General features: G+C 55.8%; 1 protein-coding gene across 1 annotated transcript in view; it reads left to right on the forward strand.

Annotated features, from left to right (window-relative positions):
* Positions 1–2,553: 2,553 nt before the first annotated feature.
* The window catches only part of SPTLC1 (serine palmitoyltransferase long chain base subunit 1), a 38,938-nt gene continuing 21,246 nt past the window's right edge, over positions 2,554–20,245 (forward strand). Inside the window, exons 1-5 of the mRNA XM_032866708.1 lie at positions 2,554–2,644; positions 5,401–5,508; positions 7,149–7,243; positions 16,665–16,758; positions 17,261–17,333. Coding sequence (XP_032722599.1) covers positions 2,588–2,644; positions 5,401–5,508; positions 7,149–7,243; positions 16,665–16,758; positions 17,261–17,333 — 427 coding nt within the window. The 5' untranslated portion in view covers positions 2,554–2,587. The remainder of the gene's footprint in view (positions 2,645–5,400; positions 5,509–7,148; positions 7,244–16,664; positions 16,759–17,260; positions 17,334–20,245) is intronic.

Consider the following 20,245-nt stretch of genomic DNA (forward strand, 5'->3'; position numbering starts at 1 on the left):
CTGAGAAGCCCTAACCCTAACCCGTGGGGACAGCCTAATTCCTGCTTGTGTGGCTCGTCGCTGTGTGATGCAGCTGGAGGTATGATTATTCGGGATGGATGACTTTTGAAACTGATGCTTCCACAATCTGAGACTGCATATTAGGCACTCGTATTGTAGTATGTACATCCTATATTGTATATATAGGTATATAATGTTGGCTATGTGATATATTATACAATATTCTATATAGTATTATACAATAACTCTATAATATTATGCAATATTAGTGGGGTGGTTGAATCAGGAAGAGAGGGAGCTTGTCATGTAATTAAGGATCCCAAGATTAGATCATCCTGGACTATCTTCAGGGGCCCTAAATCTGATGACAAGTGTCCTTATAGGAAACACGGAGGAGAGACACATAGAGAAAGAGGAGAAGACCCTGTGAAGGTGGAGGCCGAGACGGGAGCAATGGAGCCACAAGCCAAGGGACCCGTGGAGCCACCAGAACTAGAAGGGGGAGCAAGGCAAGTCTCTCTCCTGGAGTCTTCAGAGGGAAGGCAGCCCTGCGGACCTCTGGATTTTGAACTCTGACTTGAAGAACTCCAAGAGAATAAATTCTCTTGTTTTAAGCTACCCAGTGTACAAGAATTTGTTGTGGCCACCCTAGGAAAAGCCTGCAGATTTTGTTCCTGGGAAGCCGAGTGCTGCCGTACCAAATGCCTCGCACTGTGGAAGTGGTTTTGGAATTAGGTGATTGGGTGGAAGTTGGGAGAATTTTGAGCTTCGCGGGAGATAAAGCCTGGACTTCCTGAAGAGAGTATTAGTAAAATATGGACTTTAAAGGCAGCCTGGCAAGGGCTCAGAAGGAAATGAAGAGCGCTGGAGAGGAGGTTGTCCTCTCAGAACGCACAGCGCATCGCAAACAGCATGTCATTCAATATGGATGTGACAGACGTGTGTGGAGGGCTCGGAAGGAGATGAGGAATGTGTTACTGGGGACTGGAGGGAAGAAGATGATTGCACTGTGCCGGCAAAGAACTTGGCTGAACCGTGTCCTGCAGTCCTGGGGAAAGTAGAACCTGCGGTGATGAACTCCAATAATGAGCTGAGATTTCTAAGCAAAGCGTGGAAGGTACGGGTGGGTCCTTTCCTGCTGATTCTAGTGAAACGGGAGAAGAAAGAGGGAAGTTGAAGCAGGCGGGGTTGAGCAAAAACAAAATCAGCCTCACGACTCGGGAGAATCTTGGCTGATTCACATGGCAAGGGACTCGCACTGTTGAGGGAGGGCCCAGGATGTGGCTGGACAACGATCTGCGGAAGGTCCGAGCAGGGACGGAAGGGGCCACTCAGGGACCGCAGCGGAGCCCGGACAGGACATGGAACGGAGCAGGTAAAGGGTAGTGTGCGCGGCCACGGCTGATGCCGGCTCCGAGGACCACGCGGGTCCCGCGGAGATGCGCTTCGCCACCGGATCTGAGTCCGGAGGCGGTCAGGGACAGTGTGACATGTGACATGAAGTCCAAAAGGTAGGTGCGACAGAGACCGCATGGACAGCCAAAAAACAAAGGCAAAATGTCACCGATGAGACGGGAACCATGAGACACTCGGCGTGCAGAAAGCGCTCCTGTAAACCCGTAAGAAGATGAAAATCACCAAACGAAAAATGGGCAAAGAATGTAAACAGGTGATTCCTGGAAGTGCGGCACGTGCCGAGAGAAGTCGCTAAACGTCACGGACAAGCAGAAGCATCCAGACGAGAAGTCGGCGAGGCGTCCTCTAATCGCCAATAAGCTGGGGAAAGTTCCAGAAGGATGGAGCATGGGTCGGTGAGCCAGAGCCTGGCTGCGCTTCCCGCGGCGGGAAGGGCCGCTCCGCCCCGGGGCCGCCAGCCGCACTGCCCCGGGAGCGAGGTGCGCGGCGGCCGGTGCGCGGCGGCCCGGGTCAGAGTGAGGGCCGGAGCCCGGCTCGCGGCCGCGGACCGAGGGGCCGCGGGGCACAGACCGGTCCGCGCGTGGTGCGTCCGGACACCGGCACGGGACGCGCGTGGGACGCGGCGCTCCGAGGCAGGGCCGGCCCGGGGTCCGGCCCGCGCAGGAAGGCCCGCGGGGCGCCCACCGGCGCGTCCGGCCGCCGGCCGCGAGCGCCCGCGGAGGCTCCGGAAGCCGCAGGCCGGAGGACCCGCCCGCCGGCGTCGGAGCAGAGCGCGCACGTGCCGCAGCGCGGCTTCCGGGTTTCCGGGCATTTCTGTGACTTCCAGGAAGTGCCTTCGGGGGTTGCGTCTGTCCCGGAGAAGGGACGAGCAGCCATGCGAGCGCAGGGCAGGCATTACGGTCAGCCGCCCTCCGGGGAGCCCGGCCCCGGTCCCGCCCCCGCACGGCCGCACAGCACCTGCCCCGCCTGTCCCCGCCGCCGGGGAGACCCGAAGCTCGACTCCCACCAACTCTGCGGCCCAGGCCTCCCTCTTCCTCCAGCGCGCAGGCTCCGGGAGGCGGTGCCCCCCGCTCGCCAGCCCCGCCCCCAGGCCTTACGTCACCGGGCTGCGCCGCGCGCCGCGTGACGTCGCTGCGACCCGCCTTCCGGAAGGAAGCGCGGGTGGCTGACCATGGCGACCGCCGCGGAGCAGTGGGTTCTGGTGGAGATGGTCCAGGCGCTCTACGAGGTGAGCCCGAGCGGCTCGCGACCGCGCCGGGCCCTACCGGTCCGACGGGTCCCGGGCGAGGCCGGCTACGCCGCGCGCCGACCCCGGCGTCCCCGGCGTCTCCGGCGTCCCCGGCTGGACGGGCTCGCGGGGAGACTCGGGCTGGCGCTGGAGCCGAGGGTCGCCGTCGGCGCCGGGAGGGAAACGGGCGGCGGGCGCGGGGCCGAGACTGCTCTCGGCGCTCCCGAGCGGGGACGGGCGGCGGGTCGGGGCGGCGAAGCTGCGTGGGCGAGCTCGGTCCGGCGGCCGCAGGGAGCGGGGTGCCCGCGGCGCGGAGCGGACGGGGGGACGGAGCCGAGTGCGGAGTTTGTTTGCTGCTGTGGGCGCGAGCGGCCCCGGCGGCCGCGGGACGGGATGCGGAGTCGTCGCCGCTCCCCGCGTGTCCGCTGCTGCCCCATGAACGCGCCCTCCCCGCGGGTTCCGGGGCGCGGCGCGCTCGCCTCCCGAAGGGCCGCGGCTGCAGGTGCGTCGGAACCGGGGCTGGGAGCGAGCGTTCGCCCCACCGGCGTCCGCCGAGCTCCGCCGCCCGGGCCGGGAGCGCTTCCCGCGCGCGCTGTTCTCGCGGGGTCGGTGCGGCGGCCGCCCGCCAGCCTCGCGGCGGGAGCAGGGGAGGGGCCGGGGACTCGGGACCGTGTTACCGGCCTCCTGCGCGCGGTGGCTGTGCGGGGGACGGCGGCGGCGCGGGGGAGGCGCCGGAAACCGGCGGCTGGAACTCCCGGGCCGGGGCCGCGCAGCACGGGTCTCCTCGACGCCGCTGCTTGCTGCGGGGGACGCCGCCGCCTTCCCTGCGGGACCTCTCGGAACCTCCGAAATCCGGCTCACGGAACGGACGTGAGGCGCGCGGTGGCCATTGCGGTCCGCGTTCCAGTCACGGAGATAAAAGCCCCTGACGTGGGCGTTTGTAAAAAAGTTAAAACAAATGAACAATTTCGTGTTCTGTGCTGCTGCTTCTGTTGTGAGGACTGACAGCGGGTCAGGAGCGAGGCGTCCTCTTGGATGGGGCATTTCCAGGAGAAGCAGCCGCATTTGTGATCTTGATTAATGCACTAGACAGTCAGTATTCCGGTTTTCTTGCGACGATTTCTTTGTAGAGCGAGATGCCTACTGGAGTACAGGTGCCGAGAGCACCAAAAGAATGTGTTTTTCTTAAAGATTTTATTTATTTACTTGTCAGAGAGAGCGCGTGTGAGCGGGGGGGGGGGGGGGGGGGGGGGGGGGAGCATCAGAGGGAGAAGCAGGCTCCCCCCTGAGCAAGGACCCCCCCACACACACACACAGAGAACCAGATCCCGGGACCCTGGGATCATGACCCGGACCCAAAGGAAGACGCCCGAGTGACTGAGCCACCCACATGTCCCAAGAAAACCAACAGAATGTTCAGACTGGCGTCCTTAGTCTTAAATGAATGGTGTTCAAGGGGAATCTGTATACTTAGAAGTCTTCTCAGAGAGAGATTTCCGTTGCTGCGCCAGTTTTGTTACAGCTGGGCACAGAGTTGGAGGAGTCCTACACCCAAAACAGAAACACGAGTGTGTGCATGTAACATACGTGTGTAGTTGGAAACAGAATTGTGTGTGGACTTAGGAGTTAACCGATCAGTGTGTCTGCAATTTTCCCGTCTCCACATTCTGGGTTTTTGTTTTTAACTGTGGTGAATCGTCTTCACTTTCTTTTCGTCTGACGTTCGCACAGAACTTGTGTTTACTGTTCTAAATTCCTCTTTTAAGCGGCTTTCCCGGACAGCTTACTGGAGTAGGTCTCTCTGCAGCTGACTGGGGTTTAGTCACTGTCTGGAATCTTCCATGCGCACTTGGTGTGTCTAGTTGTACAAAACACAGAAGCCCGCCCAGCCTTCATCCTGGAAACGTACAGTGGAAGGAGGACCTGGCATGGACCGTTTCCGTGAGGTGTCTTCATGCCGGCTGACGTGGAACACGCTGCGTCCTCTGGGGAACTGCTGTAGGGAAAAAACTGCCATTCCTTTAGGCATTTATAAAGTCTTTTTCTCTCAGCCGTGTTCCAAGAAGGATTTAAAGAGCCTCATCAGGGATACGGAAAATAGAGTAAGATGCGCAAAACGCCAAGAGCTGTGGAAACTGAGTGTCAGAGAACTCTCCGGACTCATCCGTGCTTCACTGGGGCGGAAGAAGGCTCGCAGAGCTGTGACGGGCCGGTTGCTGTCCCTTCCCACCAGTAGAAACGTGCAGTATCCGACCGATCTGGTCTTTATACCGTTCCACGTGCTGGGCTGCTACATGCGGTTTTATTTTAAGAATTAGATTTCGTTCCTATGGAGGTGTTAAAGCTGTGGTATCAAAAATTTTTCGTGTGAAGGAGAAATTGCTACTAGAAATGGGGAAAGGAATGAGTAGAAATGAAAGGAGTTTTGAAAATAAATCTTCCTTTTTTTAAAAGATTTTATTTATTTATTTGACAGAGATCACATGTAGGCAGAGAGACTGGCAGAGAGAGATGGGGAAGCAGGCTTCCCGCTGAGCAGAGAGCCCGATGCGGGGCTCGATTCCAGGACCCTGGGACCATGACCTGAGCCGAAGGCAGAGGCTTTAACCCACTGAGCCACCCAGGCGCCCTGAAAATAAATCTTAAGAAGCAATAGGTTTAAGGTCATGGAAGCGATATATGAGTGCATCGCAATTTATGTGCAGATTTTGTAAGTGTTTATTTCATTTCTTTTTTGGTTTTTGACTCATTCTTAGGCTCCTGCTTACCACCTTATTTTGGAAGGCATTCTAATTCTCTGGATAATCAGACTTCTGTTCTCTAAAACGTACAAATTACAAGAACGATCTGATCTTACAGTCAAGGTAAGAAATTAAATCTTTCATTATTCACTGTGTGATTACAGTTGGTCCATCTTTCCAAAAAGTACTGGTGGCGGCTCACCTATATATGTTAAAATATTTTCTGTTGTGTAAACAATCGAGGGAAAGGAAATATCAGGGAAGCAGAACGTGGAGAAGCCAGGGGTAAAGTAGCCACCCAGAGGGGCACCCCGCCACAGAAGGCTGCACTGCGTTAGGGAAGCCGCAGTGTTAGGGCAGATGGTAGGAGGGAAGCCTGGGCAGCGACAGGATTTCGATGATCCACGGCCAGGGTGACGTGAGCGGCTCAGGAGGAACACCACTGGTTCTGAAACCCAAATGGTTTTCCCTGGGTTCTTCGAGAAGGAAATTCAGAGTAGGAAACAGTCCTCCCACCTCCCCACCCCAAACTGAATTTCTCTGTGGTAAGGGACCCAGCCCAAGCCCAAGCCGGGCAACCTTAGGAAGCAGAAGTGTCTAGGGGACTGCGGCACTGCCCACGTGGCGTCCCATTCACCGGAAGGATGAGGGGCTTGTGGAGAAGAAGCTCGTCCTCCCCTTCAGTGGGAGCACCTAGGAAAGTCACCCCAGTGCGGGAGGGAAGAGCAGCTCTGACCGCACCGCGGTTTCCGTCCCTCGGGCCCTTTCCCTCCCCAGCCCCTGCAGCGTTGGGCCAGGATGCTCAGAGAGACCCGCGACTGTGGGAACGGTTTTTCCATGAAAATGTCTGCAGCTCCGGTGCACAGGGCAGCGCTGGCGCAGCGTGGACAGGGGCGGAGTTGAGGCAGCAGCGCGGTGGTCACGTCCCACACTGCGCTGACTGGCTGCCGCCGTCCTGCTCGTTCGTGTTCACTGTAGGACAGGCAGGGCCCCCCAGAGGACATGAAGCCTCCGGTTCTTAGGGCAGGTGTATTTGGGCAGCCGGGCTGAAGCAGAGCAGGGCGTGTCTTCTCCACGACTTCACGTAGCCTTCAGGCCAGTGGGTAGCTGGACCTGTCTGGAGAGACGCCCTCACCTTGACCACAGATCCTGCCCTCCCCCACCGTTTTGTTCCAACTGCCTTGTGGGATTAGCGTGCCGTGGAACTCTGGATAGCGTTGCAGTAGGATTGGGCCATCCGGGCAGAGGTCCTGTCTGCGCTTCTTCCCTCGGCATTTCAGAACTTGTGAAGGGTCACGTGGCTGGTTTCTAGCTCAGCCTGGTAAGCGGCTGCTCACCCTGGTATTTCGAGTTTTTGTTGCTGAAGCTGGAGTCCGCACATGCTGCATTTCTTAGACAGTGACCAGACGTAACTTCAGAGTCGTCCTCTGAAAGCTGAACTTAGCAAGACTTAGTAATCCCGGACATCCTACCCTAAAAGCTGTGGAAGAAAAGAAACTGTTTTTAAAGCTTGACTTCTGGCAACATAGATGCAGTGTCCTTCGGTTTTACGGGTCTGCAGTCTCTTGAATGCGAGGGGGTCCTGAGAGGCTTCTGACATCTGGCCCCGGGTCACAGGCGGACAGTGTGCGTGACGTGGCCTCGCGGGCTGCTGTTCAGGGACAGATAAGGAACTTACTGGTTGCTTTTAACGGGAGTGTGGGAGCAAAACAGTCACTGTCCGGTGACCGGCACCTGCTGTATTTTGTTTCCGTCTCCCGTAGGAAAAGGAAGAGTTGATTGAAGAGTGGCAGCCGGAACCTCTTGTTCCTCCCGTCTCGAGAGACCATCCTGCGCTCAACTACAACGTCGTTTCCGGGTAAAGCGCTTTGCTTCTCGAAGGGTGTGTACTTGCTCCCCTGTAGGTGTGCTCGCCAAAGCCGCAGAGGTTCATGTGCGTGTCTAGCAGAAGCACAACAGTGAGAGATCTCGGAGGCTCAGAAACTGTTTCCGTGCCCGACGTAGGACTCTGCTAAGGACGTACGGACAGTTCTACGGTCTCTAGTTTGGGCATTGCAGTTTGTCCCTTTCTTCCATTAAAAAAACAAAACCGAAATCATACATGCTCCTGTAGGACCTCAAACAGGGAGACAGACTCGGAATGAAAAGCAGTGCTCCTGCTTTTTCTCAGCTTCATGGCTTCGGATTGTGGCTCGGTGGTGGGTTACCTTCCAGCCAGATGTGGGTAGTGCGGTCACGCCTCTGCTTAGCGAGGCAGCACGGCCAGCAGCACTTGACTCTGACAGTTGGAGTTCTGCACTGACCTTCCTTGGGCTGCCTCTCTCCCCGCTTGTTCCAAGGTCTGATCTGTCTTTGGGTTTAGTTCTTCTGTGGCCTGTCTTTGCTTTACCACGGGCTCTTTCTTAAATTAAGAAGTGTTTTAAGTTTATAGGAAGTACCCGACCCACGTATACCCACCATCCAGGATAAATAGGCATTCACGTTTTGCTACCTTTATTTCAAATCTGCCTTAAGAAAGAAATAAAACGTTCCAGTTACAGCTAAGAAACGCCTTCCCATCTACCACTTACTCTTACCACCCACAAAGGACGACCATTTCCATGAAGTTGGTGGATGTCTTTCACTTACATTTAAACCTTTTACAAAAAAGATTAATTTCTTTATTTTAGAGAGGGAAAGAGAGAGCGTGCCCAAGAGCAGAGAGGGACAGAGGGAGACAGAGAACCCTCAACAGGTTCCACGCTGAGCACATGGCGTGGTGTGGGACTCTAACTCAAGACCCAGCGGTCAAGAGCCGAAATCAAGAGTCGGACACTTGACCCACTGAGCCACCCAGGTGTCCCTCTATTTATACTTTTAACGCATATCCTTGACGCCATGAGATGATTGAGTATTTTGTCTAAAAAGATGATGCAGCATCTTTCTCTGAGTGTGTCCTTCTGCTCCTGCGCTGATGGAAAGGAGGTTTTGCATCCTTCACTCCTGCATTGCTGTGGTCATGAACTTTAAGGCGTTCTGCACTCGGACTTACTCATCAGCGGTGCCGTGGTTAAGAAGTCCTTCCCTGCCCCCCGAGGTCAAATGTGCCCATGTCGGTACGGCGGTCAGCTGTCCCAGCATGCATTGACTTGTCCATTGTTGGCCTCCTGAGTAGAAATGTCCCTTTTTCTGTAGAGTGCCTGCCCTTCTAACAGGTCTGTTTCTGGCTCTGTTTCTCCTCTGCCGGCGTGTCTGTCTCTCCCCGGTGCCAGAACTTCACCTGAATAGCACAGCTTAAGAACAGGCCTGGACTAGAGCGAGCCCTTCACCTCCTTGTCCTTCCGAACTGCGTGGCTACTTGCAGTTTGGTTCCTCGGTGTGAGCTTGTTTAACTGAGCACGTTGACCGACAAATGAGGTCGGGTTGTGACCGGCAGTGCGCTGATGTGGACTCGTGGGAAAACCCCCGTGTGCCCGGGGTGTCACTCTGGTCTTCCTTGTCCTACAGTAAAGCCGTGTAATTTTCTTCATAAAGACTGCTTGTCTTGGGGCCCCTGGGTGGCTCTGTGGGTTAAAGCCTCTGCCTTCGGCTCAGGTCATGGTCTCGGTCCTGGGATCGAGCCCTACATCGGGCTCTCTGCTTGGCAGGGGGCCTGCTTCCCCCTCTCTCTCTCTCTGCCTGCCTCTCTGCCTACTTGTGATCTCTCTCTCTGTCAAATATATAAGAATCTTTAGAAAAAAATGTAGCTACTTTTCAGTGAACGCACTAGTGCTGTTCATTCGGTACTGGGTCAACACAAGAGTAAGTGAATTTACTTAACTTGGAGAGGTTTTTCCTTTCAATAATGGCCGTATTGATCTAATCCACAGATCGTGAAATTCAGTCTTTTAATTCACCACAATTGAGTGGGTTTTAGTATGTTCACAGAGTTGTGCAACCATTGCCACTGTCTCATTTCAGAGTATTTTTTTTTTAAGATTTTATTTATTTATGTGACAGACAGAGATCACAAGCAGGCAGAGAGGCAGAGAGACAGAGGGAAGCAGGCTCCCCGCCGAGCAGAGAGCCCGATGTGGGGCTCTATCCCAGGACCCTGGGATCATGACCTGAGCTGAAGGCAGAGATTTAACCCACTGAGCCACCCAGGCACCCCCAGAATATTTTTATCACCCCAGAAAGAAATTGCACACCCACGCTCACTCGCCCCCACGCCCCCGTTCCCCATCTACTTTCCCCCGACACCTACTAACCTACTTTCTCCATGTGTTTGCCTGTTTTGGACTTTAAAGGATTCGTGCAGTATGTGGCCCTTTGTGTCTGATTTCTTTCATGTAGCATCACATTTCCAAGGTTTGTCCATGTCCTAGTAGCTTGTGTCAGTTTTGTGTCTGAATAATACAGTATTTCACTCTGAAGGTATCATACTTGCCTCATTCATCAGTTGATGGGCATTAGGGTTGTTTCCACCTTAGTATATGAAAGGAGAGAAATTATATGAGTTCATAAACTCCCATGAGTATTTGTGTACTTTTTTAATTTAATTTCACCTTTTTTTAAGATTTTATTAGAGAAAGAGAGTGCACGCATGAGTGGGGGAAGGGCAGAGGGAGGCAGAGAAGCGACTCCACACTGAGCAGGAAGCCTGGCTCCAGGGGCTTCGTCCCAGGATCCCGGGGTCAAGACCTGAGCCAAAGGCAGACACTTAACCGACGGAGCCACCCTGGCGGCCCTGTGTGCACGTTAGTTCTGCAGACATGCGTTTTTGTTTCTCCTGGATGTACACCTGAGCGTGAAATCGTTGAGGTTTGTGGGAACTTACTTTGAGGAGCCACCAGTCTGTCTTCCAGAGTGGCTGGACCATTTCCATTCCCACCAGCAACACATGGGAGTTGGGATCTCTCCCTGTCTTGGCCAACACTGTCTTTCATTGGGACCATCCTGCTGGGTGGGGAGTGGCACCCTCCGTGGCTGGGATTTGCATTTCCTGGTGACCAGTGACGCTGAGACCTTTTCATGCGCTGATCGGCCGCTTACACGTCTATTCTGGAGAATAACCCACTGACGTCACTTGCCCATTTTCTAATTGGGTTATTTGTTTTTTCATCATGGAGTTACAAAGCACTTGGTGTATCTTGGATCCCGGTCCCTTATCAAAAATACGACATGCAGATGTTCCCCATTCTGTGGGTTTGTCGCTTCTCTGCAGTGTATGTGGAGGCATAGGTGTTTCTCGTTGTGACGAAGTCCAGTTGTCTGTTTTGTTCTTTTGTTGCTTGTGCTTCCGTGTTGGTTTTGCAATCCTTCCCTGACCGAGATCCTGCAGGTGTCCTCCTTTGTCCCAGGAGGGCTCAGTGTCCCAGGTTTCATCACGTGCATTTGCACTCGGGTCCTGTTTTCCGCACGGCGCCGTGCCGCAGCTGTCCGCAGGACTCATAGTTACACTCGGGCTTTTCCAGGGGGGACGTCTGTCTTTCTGCAGAGCAGGAGGGGTTTGGAGCGGGTGGCTGCTGCTCACCCGATTTCCAGCTGCCCTCGTGCTCACCGGGAACTGTTCCCCAGGGTGGGGGGTCGTTTTCCAGGAGCCGCGGCTGAGCCGCTCGCTGCCGGCTCACGTGCGGCTCTCTGGTCTGTGACTTCTCACGGACAACCTGTCCATTTGCCAGGAGTCGTCCCTCCCCACGTCCTGGGCTCGGTAGCATCTGATGGTTAGACCTTGGAGACGTCTTAAGTCCCACTAGAAGGAACCGCAGGCGGACGGGTTTTGTTCATTCTGTTTACCAGAGGCCACTGGTAGGTCTTCCTATTCATAACTAATTCGTAAATTCCCGGAATAAGGCTGTTTGATTGGTTCTTATACGTTGCTGGTTGGTTTGGCTGCTGTTTGGGATTCTTGACCTGCATGTTGAAATGTGAGTTTTGTTTCTTTTCCTTTCCCGCTGCTGGTGCGGGTCACGTGTCCGATACAATCGGCCTTGCCCTCCTCCTAGTCACCGTGTGGTAGGCACGCTGACAACGTGACTCCGTCTCTGGCCCTGCAGTTTCGTGCCCGTGCCGTGGCCTCGCCAGGGCTCCGTGGTCTGGGCCCTGTGGAGGTTAACATGTGCCCTGACCAGAGGCTTGTTCTGGTCGTCCCTGAAGAAGACAGCGTAGCTAGCTGGTCAGGATCACCGGCCCGCAGAAGGCGCCAGTTAAGATGACCGCCCCGTGGCCGTGTCCCCGTGCCCTGTGCTCCCGAAGAGCCGGGGTAAGGCTCGCCTGGACGGGGCGCAGAGCAGCTGCCCCACCCGCCCCGGCTGCGCGTCGGTAAGTCACGCAGCCCTGTCACACGTTGGGGGCCGCCTTCAGCTTCCAGTCGAGCAGGGGCTGCGCCGCCCGGAGGACGCGTGAGTGACCCTCCGCTGCCCCCGAACAGGTCTGCGTGGGTCGCGCTGTTGGTTGTCTTGAGCCTGGATTTTTAGTCCCAAACCCGTCTTCAGTGAGTTCCTGAAACTGAGTGAGCTGTGGTTATCGTCCCTTAGCAGTTGTCCTCCTCCTCGCTGTGTCCGAGGGACTTGGCCTGCGCAGCTTCTCGGGTTGCCGTGACACACGCCTTTAGGTACACACGTGTGTGACGCGCACACGCGGGCTCGTGTTTCCCCGCAGGCGGCGCTTACTTGGGTCCCGCTTCTCGCTCAGCTCTGCCCGAGGCGCGTCTTCTGACGCGGTGGAGGCTCCGTCTTCGTGTCTCCACGTGGGGCCGTGCGGACGCAGGTGCTGACCCTGTCCTCCGTCCCACTCCGGTCGGTGTTTTACACCTGGTCCCTTTCGTCCTCCCCCAGCCCCCACTCGGCCGCCCCTGAGACACTCCACCGAACTGCAGTCATGGCTTCATGTCCTCTGTGTCTGCGTTACTGCAGTGATGCTTTGTATTCTTAATATGCACGTGTTGTTAACCGTAAAAGTAGTCACTTTTACCAGTAAAAATGGGTTGATTTGGGAATAAAAATGACAACTTGGGACCAGCAAGTTGGGGCTAAATGTAGGCAAGTCCAACAAACAAGGGAGCGGAATGCCGTTATCTGAGGGAGGAGGCTGTTGGCAGGGGCTGTTTAGTGAAGGTTTGTTGGGGGCAAGCGAGAGTCCAGGGCGGTGAGGGCTTCTCCGTGGCTGAGCTGCAGGGCTGGTGGGTCTCTCGTAGGAGACGCTGTGCCCCTCTCTCCCGGTTAGGGGCTGCAGTTGAAGATCGCTTCCTCTGGGAGGGGCCTGGAATCCCCAGTTCTTCTCGTGCCTGGCATAGAGCCGTGCTGCTCCCCACCAACCTCCCCTCCAGCCTCTCCCCAGCCTCCCCTCCAGCCGCCTCTCCCATAGCCGCCCCTCCAGCCTCCCCCCCAGCCTCCCCCCAGCACCCCAAGGTCTGCTTCCGTGCGGTTTCCCAGTGTTAACTGTCACACTACCTATGGAAATACATGTTAACGTTTTGTGAACGTGTTTTTAATTGTGTGCTCCGGACTTCTTTCTGATGCTTAGTTACTCACTCCCACCGTCCCGAACATCTCTTTGGGTGCCCGCCATGTCGCAGGAGTGTGCTGGGCACATACACGGATCAGGATCGCAGCTCCTTTGGGGCAGACGAACCAGCAGTGAGACGGACGCTAGCTGGCGTTAGGGGTAACGAAGAGATCTCACGCGGCACAGACGAGATGGGGAGGGCGGGATGTGCTTCTCGCTCCCTCCCCCTGCCTGCTGTGTCGGCCTCCGTTGTGTCCTTAGCCGCTGTGCTCGTGTTGGGTCCCTCAGCTGCCCCCACCCCGCCGCCACACAAGATCTGGCGATGACCGGCCCCTTGAGCAGCTGCGTGAGCCTCTGGGGCCTGCAGTGGGTCCGGACGCACGCCTGCCTCATTCCGTGGGGCTTCCCTACCTGGTGGTGCACGGGTCTCCGCTCCCCTGCATTGGGATATGGGGACCCAGCTCCCTACAGCCCTGCTGGGCAGCATTGTTTTATTTTGTATTTTTCTGAGTATTTGGGTCTTTGCGTATCATGTCATCTGCTTTGGAGCTGCCGGGGTTTTCGTCCTGTGAACGCCTCTTCGTGTCGTCACCCGCTCTCGCTGCACTGCGGCGCGTCTTGATGAGCCTGGATCCCGCGTGCCTCGCAGACGTCCCTCCGCGGCCGCTCTCAGCGCGTGCTCTGTGCGTCCGCGTCCAGCACACGTTCGCGTCCTTCCCGTCGTCCCATCTCTGAGCTGGGGAGAACCTCAGGGCCCCGGAGAGCTGTTGTCGGCGGGACCTCCTTGCCTCTGTGCCTGTGAACCGGTCCTGGCCGCGCTCACCGCGGCTCCTCGGTAGAGCTGTGAGCGCCGCTGGCAGGGAGACCCGCGGCCGGCGGGGAGAGGCCCGGAGTCCTCCCGGCCAGTGAGCAGAGGCTGCAGGGACTGAGGCTTGAGCCTCCCTCCGCCAGGTTCCTGCCTGTGGGTGGTTGGGGCTGGCGCTTAGAAATGCGGCTCCGTCGGGGGAAGGAGGAGTTCGGTCCAGGGAGAGAGTCGGTGTCAGAACTTGAAGTCTGGGAGACACTAAGCTGTCGGGGGAGCTCGGCCGTGACGCGGGAGCGCCCTGCACGACACGGGGCTCCTGGCCGCAGAGAGGAGTCCTGTCGGCGCGCCCCTGTGGTCCGTGACCCACGGCGCAGAGCGCACAGCAGGGCTTGGGCGGAGAGGTTAGGATTTCTGTTAGGTTTTCTGCTTCGTTGCGCAGCGTAGTGCGACAGAAGTGCGTGTGCGAGATGCCTCGTGGAACTGCTCGCTCGGTGTGAGCTCAGACATGGTGAGATCACGAGAAAACGCCCCCCGTTTCATCAGCACAGTTCTCCTTCCTTCAGAAACAGCGATGGCGTCTGTGGTTCGGTCACGTGCGGAGTGTTGCCCGTCTGCCAGCTTTGTCTGTGGTGTCGTCACCGAACCAGAGTCTCTCCCTGTCTCTCTTTTTAAGTAGGCTCCACACACAGCGCAGGGCCCAACACTGGGCCTGAACTCACGACTTTGCGACCAAGACCTGAGCTGAGACCAAGGGCCGGATGCCTAACAGACTGAGCCCCCCCGGCTCCCCAACTACATTCTTAATTGTGGCTCCGATTCATCCATCTTGGTCTCACTCTGTGTGTGCGAGGACTTGTCCATACTCCACGGCGTCGCAAGCACATCCTTCCACGTTTTCTTTTGTTACCTCTTCCACAGTATCTTCTAGGTTTTTAATATGGTAAAATATTTTTTAGCATATTATCCAACTCTTTGTGTGTGTTTGTCCAACTCTCTTCTGCTCCGTAGAAAAAGAAGTGTGTGTGATTTGGCAGCTGTGGGGCATCCGCCGGGTGCTTGTGTGCACGCAGTTCTCTTGGGCTCTGGAGGCTCTCGTTGCTCTAGGGAATTGCTCTCACGCTGCTGCCCAGCCCAGCGTTCGTGCGCTGCTGTGATCCTGGTCTCCTCCTGTTGAAACACTGTCCTCCGTGTCTCTAAGTTCACTTTCTAATTACTGACTCTCACTAATGGCGAGGCTGTGGCTTTTGGGTGGGAAGGGTTTTATTTTCCCACCTTCTGTCCTCTGATGCCTTCCTTCCTCGTGGAGCTGTCTTTCTAGCTTGGCTGTGTTTGCATCGGCGGGAGGTCCTGAAGGGTCCCGGCCTCGGCTGTTCCGTGGTGAGGGCCGGGTGTGACGTCCCTGCCAAGCTGCGCGGAGCACGGTGGGAACCTTCCGTGTCTGCCGCAGCTGCTCCTTCCCTGCTCAGGTGCCGACAGGAACAAGGTCCCCGGCTCCTACGTCATGCTGCCTCCGGACAGCTTCTCAGCTGTGCTCAGCGGTTTCGGCTGTACTTTTCCTGGATGGTTTGATTTCTCTGTTAGTGTTTTTGTTTCACTTTGTTTTGTTTTTGCTTATTCGTTTTTGTAGAACGGCCTTGACTTTCCCAGCAGCCTTGACTACAGACTCGTCCCCACAGGGCTCCGTCTTTTCTCTTTCCAAGCGCCGGCGCCCCCGTGCCGGCAGGAGCGGGAACCCAGAGAAGGCCACTGAATGACCCGGCGGCTTCAGGGTCAGAGCAGGTGGTTGGAAGGAGAAGCGCTGGAGGCCGTAGGGAAGAAGGAAGGACTATTTAGGGAGCACCCCTTCGGGGCCAGTTCAGAGCCGTTCTCCGGAGAGGCGGGTTTTCTCCCGACTCCGTGGATGAAGGACACTCGCGGGTCAAGGGAGCTTCCCCGAACTCCAGAACCAGGAGGAGCCGGGATGCAGGCGCGCCCCACATTCTCTTCCCGGAGGCCTCCCGCCGGCCGTGCGGGTCTGCCTGCTCCCGGTGGTGATGCCCTTCCTTCCCAGGTTGCCCGGCATCATCTGTTTCTCTCCCGGAAAACCAGTGCTTGGAACCTGGCCCGAGAGCAGGGTTTCCCGGTCTCCTGTGGGAGTGTCATTAGCAGAGCACTAGTGGTCGTCTCAAGAGCCCGTCTCCGGTCCCAGCCTAGCTGAGACCTGGGCTCCTGGGCAAGTGGCCACCCTGTTGCTTTATTCCTCCCCGGGGCTGGGGCGGGATCCTTGTTTCGCAGTATTCCAGCGCTGACCGTGGGACTAGGAGACCGAGCCCGCTGACCGCTGTTGGGGCTTTCTGGATTAACATGTATTTTCAAGCTATTTAACTGTGAAGCCAAACCTTTTGTGCCCATTCTTGCTTTTGATTTTGATGTTTTTATGTTTCCTTCATCTCTGTCTTATTCCACATTTTTCCCCAGGGCCTTCATTTCATTTAGCTACTTCTTCCTCAAGGAGTTCTAAAATCAAAGATTTGCCATTTATCTGTGTTGGACTTACAGCTCACTTGTTTGTTGTTCTTTTTTAAGTACTACAGGTTAGCCCGATAAGAAAACTAGGGGCTGATTCATCAATACCACTTCCTAATTTTACACTCCAAAAGTAACGAGAAGAGGGCGCCTGGGTGGCTCCGTCGGCGACGCGGCTGACTCTTGATTAAGGCCCGGGTCATGGTTTTAGGGTCATGAGGTCAAGCTCTGCGTTAGGCTCCGCGCTCAGCTCCGAGTCCGCTGGGGATTCTCTGCCTCCCGCTGCCTCTCCCCCGTTCCCGCCTGTGTGCTCACACGCTGTCTAGAAATAAGTAAATCTGAAACGATTCATCGGTTAGGTTGAGCGGAGAGCCAGGAGACCGGCGCGCGGCCAGGGTCCGTGACATCAGCCCTGTGTCGGGTGGCCCCAGGGTGATGTGACAGCGCGTGCCCTGGAATGGGAGTGTCTGCTCACATCTGCCCCTGTCCTCTCTCTCCCCAGCCCCCCCAGCCACAACATTGTGGTGAACGGAAAGAAATGTGTCAACTTCGCCTCCTTTAATTTCCTGGGGTTGCTGGATGACGCTCGGGTCAAGGTAAGTGGGTGCTGTGCGGACCCGCCCGTGACCCACAGAGCCGGGCAGGAGAGAAGACGCGGAGCAGCGCGTGGGCAGGGCCCCTCTGCTGGCCACTGGCCGTCGCTCGCTCCTGGCAGACGGGCAGTCGGTGTGCGGTGCGGCTTGGCGGCCCTGTGAGCCAGCCCCCGGCTCAGTCGGAGCTGTGGCTCGGAAGGGGCTCTGTGCCCCGGAGGCGGCGAGCCGGTCGGGGGAAAGGCTTCTGCCCAGAAATGCCAGAAAGCGTAAAGGCCTCGAGTCAGCCGTGTCTGGCTGACCAGACTAATGCCGCTTTTCCACGTCTTAAGGTCTGTCCCTCCATCTTCGCACGGGCCCGCTCCTCGTGTCCCGTCCGATCGCCACGCTTCTGAGGGAGCGAGGGGCATGGCTGGTGGCGGGGGTGCTGGGCGGGGCTCACGCGTAAGGAGCGTCGGTTGTGAGCCCTGGAGACAAAGCACTGAGACCGGACTTTTCTCCCACGAAGGCGGCGGCTTTGGCGTCTCTGAAGAAGTACGGCGTGGGCACTTGCGGGCCCAGAGGATTCTACGGCACGTTCGGTACGTACCGCTGTCTCCTTCACACCATCACCCGCGTCTCACGACGGACTCAGCGCAGTTTCAGAGCTCCTCGGAAACGAGATCCGGGGCGAACTGGCGTGGGGTGGGTGCATCTGCCTGGGAGGGGCCCTGGTCCTCGCGGAGGAAAGGACCTGCTGCCCAGGGCCAGCTCGTCAGCCCGGCGGAGCCCAAGCTGCTCTCGTAGGCGCCCCGAGGACCGTGGCACGAGGAGACCCGGTTTGTTTCTGTCACACTTGCCTGTTGAAGGGGACGGGCCCTGCCGCAGATGGCCCTGCTCTTCAGTCGTGCAGGAACCGACTTCGTCCCCGTGCCCTGCCTCCAGCGCCGAGCCCACCGTCCTTGTGTTTGTCCGCGAGGGTGAGTGGGCGGGGCCGGCGTGCAGGAGCAGGCCGCGCGGCTGCAGTAGCCCTCGAGGCAGGCACGGGTGTTGCACTGGCTCTGCCCACCTTCCGCTGGGAGCCCAGACCCTGGCTCGAGGCTTGCTGTGAGTGGGCCGGGGGATGGCTCCAGCTGGGCAGCCGCCTCCTGCGGGAAGGGAGACAGGACGGATGGGGTGGGAGGCGGCGAAGGATCACTGATGAGGCTCTTTCTGGAAGGAAGAGGGTCATTGGCGACCAGCTGGGTCTGAGGATGAGTGTGGTTCCAAACACGACAAAGTCCCCAACTCCGAGTCCTCAGGGAAAATGTTGTTAAATGATGGTTCACGTGAAGATAGTCCTGGACGTAACATTCTGGCTTCCACATGGCAGCTTGTGGGGAAAATAGAGCCTGGGAGATCTCTTCTGTCTTCTGTCCGAGTTTCCACGTCTCAGCCTCTGCCTGTGTGTGTCTGTCTGAAACAGTGAAGGTGTTTTTATTGAAGGGAGAACCTTTCTGGGCTCCGTAGCTAGCTTAGTGTTATTAAGTCATTGGTATTGGAAACAGACAACAGAGTAGCTGCTCCAGTATTTTAAGCTGGAACAGGTCTGAGATGTCTTGTGTTCCAGCATCCCAGTCCTTCAGAAGCGGCGTGGAAGGTTCAGAGAGGTTATGTGACTTCCTCACAGTCACACAGCTCATGAATTCCAGCCTTATAACGAGGAGCCAAGTACTCTGATGCCAGCCCTGATGGCAGGACCAAAGACTTGCAGAGCGGTCAGTCCCCCTCTTTAGTCTAGTGTAGACACGGTTGTCTGCCTGGTTGTTACTGGTGAGGAATTATCTCCTAGATAAGTAGTATTCGAGAGCTAGGCAAGAAGACATTTTTTATGGGTTGTTTGTTGTAATCTCATCAACAAGAACTTCTATGATTTGCTTGCTGAGGCTAAAAAAATTGCTTTCTTAAAAGCATTTCTTTCTAGGGGATTTTATTTGCATGTGTGGCCTTGGCTTCTGCTTGGGAGTTAATTTGAGAAAATAGCAGATTTATTGCTGAATCAAGTCATGGAAAAGAAAAGTTTCAACTCTTCAAAACCAGTTTTCCCAGAGCCTGTAAAATAGCCCAGTCAGCTCGGTGTGTGGCTGCCCCGGACTGGAGTGTGCTTCCAGACGCGGGATCCTTAGTGCACGGTTTCTTTCTTTCTTTTTAATATTTTTGTTTATTCTTTTCACAGAGAGAGACAGCGAGAGAGGGAGCACAAGCAGGGGGAGTGGGAAAGGGAGAAGCAGGCTTCCCGCTGAGCAGGGAGCCCGATGAGGGGCTCAGTCCCAGGACCCTGGGATCTTGACCTGAGCTGAAAGCAGAGGCTTAACCCACTGAGGCACCCAGGTGCCCCCTAAGTTAGTATTTTTGATTGAATAATTCAGCCCATGATGTGAGCTTCAGAAGGTTCACAGAGAGTGGAAGTTGTCTCCTCCCCCACCGTTATCGCAGCCCCCCCCTCCCCCCGCAAAAGGCAGCTACTAAGGAGCGACTGCTGTGAGTAGTTCCTTCCTGATTCCTCCAGGGACGTTTTTCAGCGAATGCAAACGACTTCTGTACATACGTTTTCCTGCTATTGTTACAAAAATGGCAGCGTAGCCTGCATGTGTTCTGTACCTTGCTGTTGCAGTGAGTTTGAAATTTAAGTTGGGTTTGGATTTTTAGGGGCCCTGAGCAGACTCCTTGCTGAGTGCAGAGCCTGACGCTCAGCCAAGCCGAAATCAGAAGTTGGGTGCTCAACCAACGGAGCCACCCAGGGGCCCCCACGAAAGGTTATGTTTTTACTGTCGCCTTTTTTGTCCCCTGGGAGGAATACATTCAGGCATCTACTTTCAAAGATGAAGAGACTTCCTTGTTTAGCTCTTTTCTCAGCTTTTCAAAAATGAATGTAAATCACTAGTAAAAATAAATTTCTTCAGTAAAATGTTCTCCTTTTTATTATTTCATAGTAACGTATTAGATGACGTTAGATGATTAATACAGAAAAAAAAGTCAAATGACGGTTGAGTTAAAATTCATCTAGTTTCTTAGGCTGAACGTTCTGCCTTTGGCAAGTAGAACTCCTCAAGGTCTCCGGTCATCTCGTCAGGACCATGTGATTAGGAGTTTTCCAGCTTCTTAGGTTGTTGTCAGAGCGTGTGTTTGGGAACGGCACCAGGATTTGTCAGGTCGCAGAGAGGACTTTCCTCTAGGGCTCGGGCTGTGCGCTTGGACACTTGGTCTTGTCCATCTTCTTGGTTTTCCTTGAGTGCCTTCAGATCTCTTGCTGGAGGTTGTCACTGGTTTCCCAGTGTCTGCTGTGCATACACGGTGCCTGCTTGACTCTTTGTTCTTAAACTAAGTCAGATACAGTCAGTGGCAGGATTTCGTGGTGAAGGATGGTGGCGTTTAATTGTGTTCAGGAGCCATTAGCGAACAAGTCAATCGTTCAGTTTATTTTTCAGAATATATTCTTTCTTTAATTCAGAGCAGTCAACTGAGTCATGCCTGC

Source organism: Lontra canadensis, unplaced genomic scaffold (genome assembly GCF_010015895.1).
Source record: "Lontra canadensis isolate GAN:19392208 unplaced genomic scaffold, GSC_riverotter_1.0 scaffold31, whole genome shotgun sequence".
NCBI classification, from domain to species: Eukaryota; Metazoa; Chordata; class Mammalia; order Carnivora; family Mustelidae; genus Lontra; species Lontra canadensis.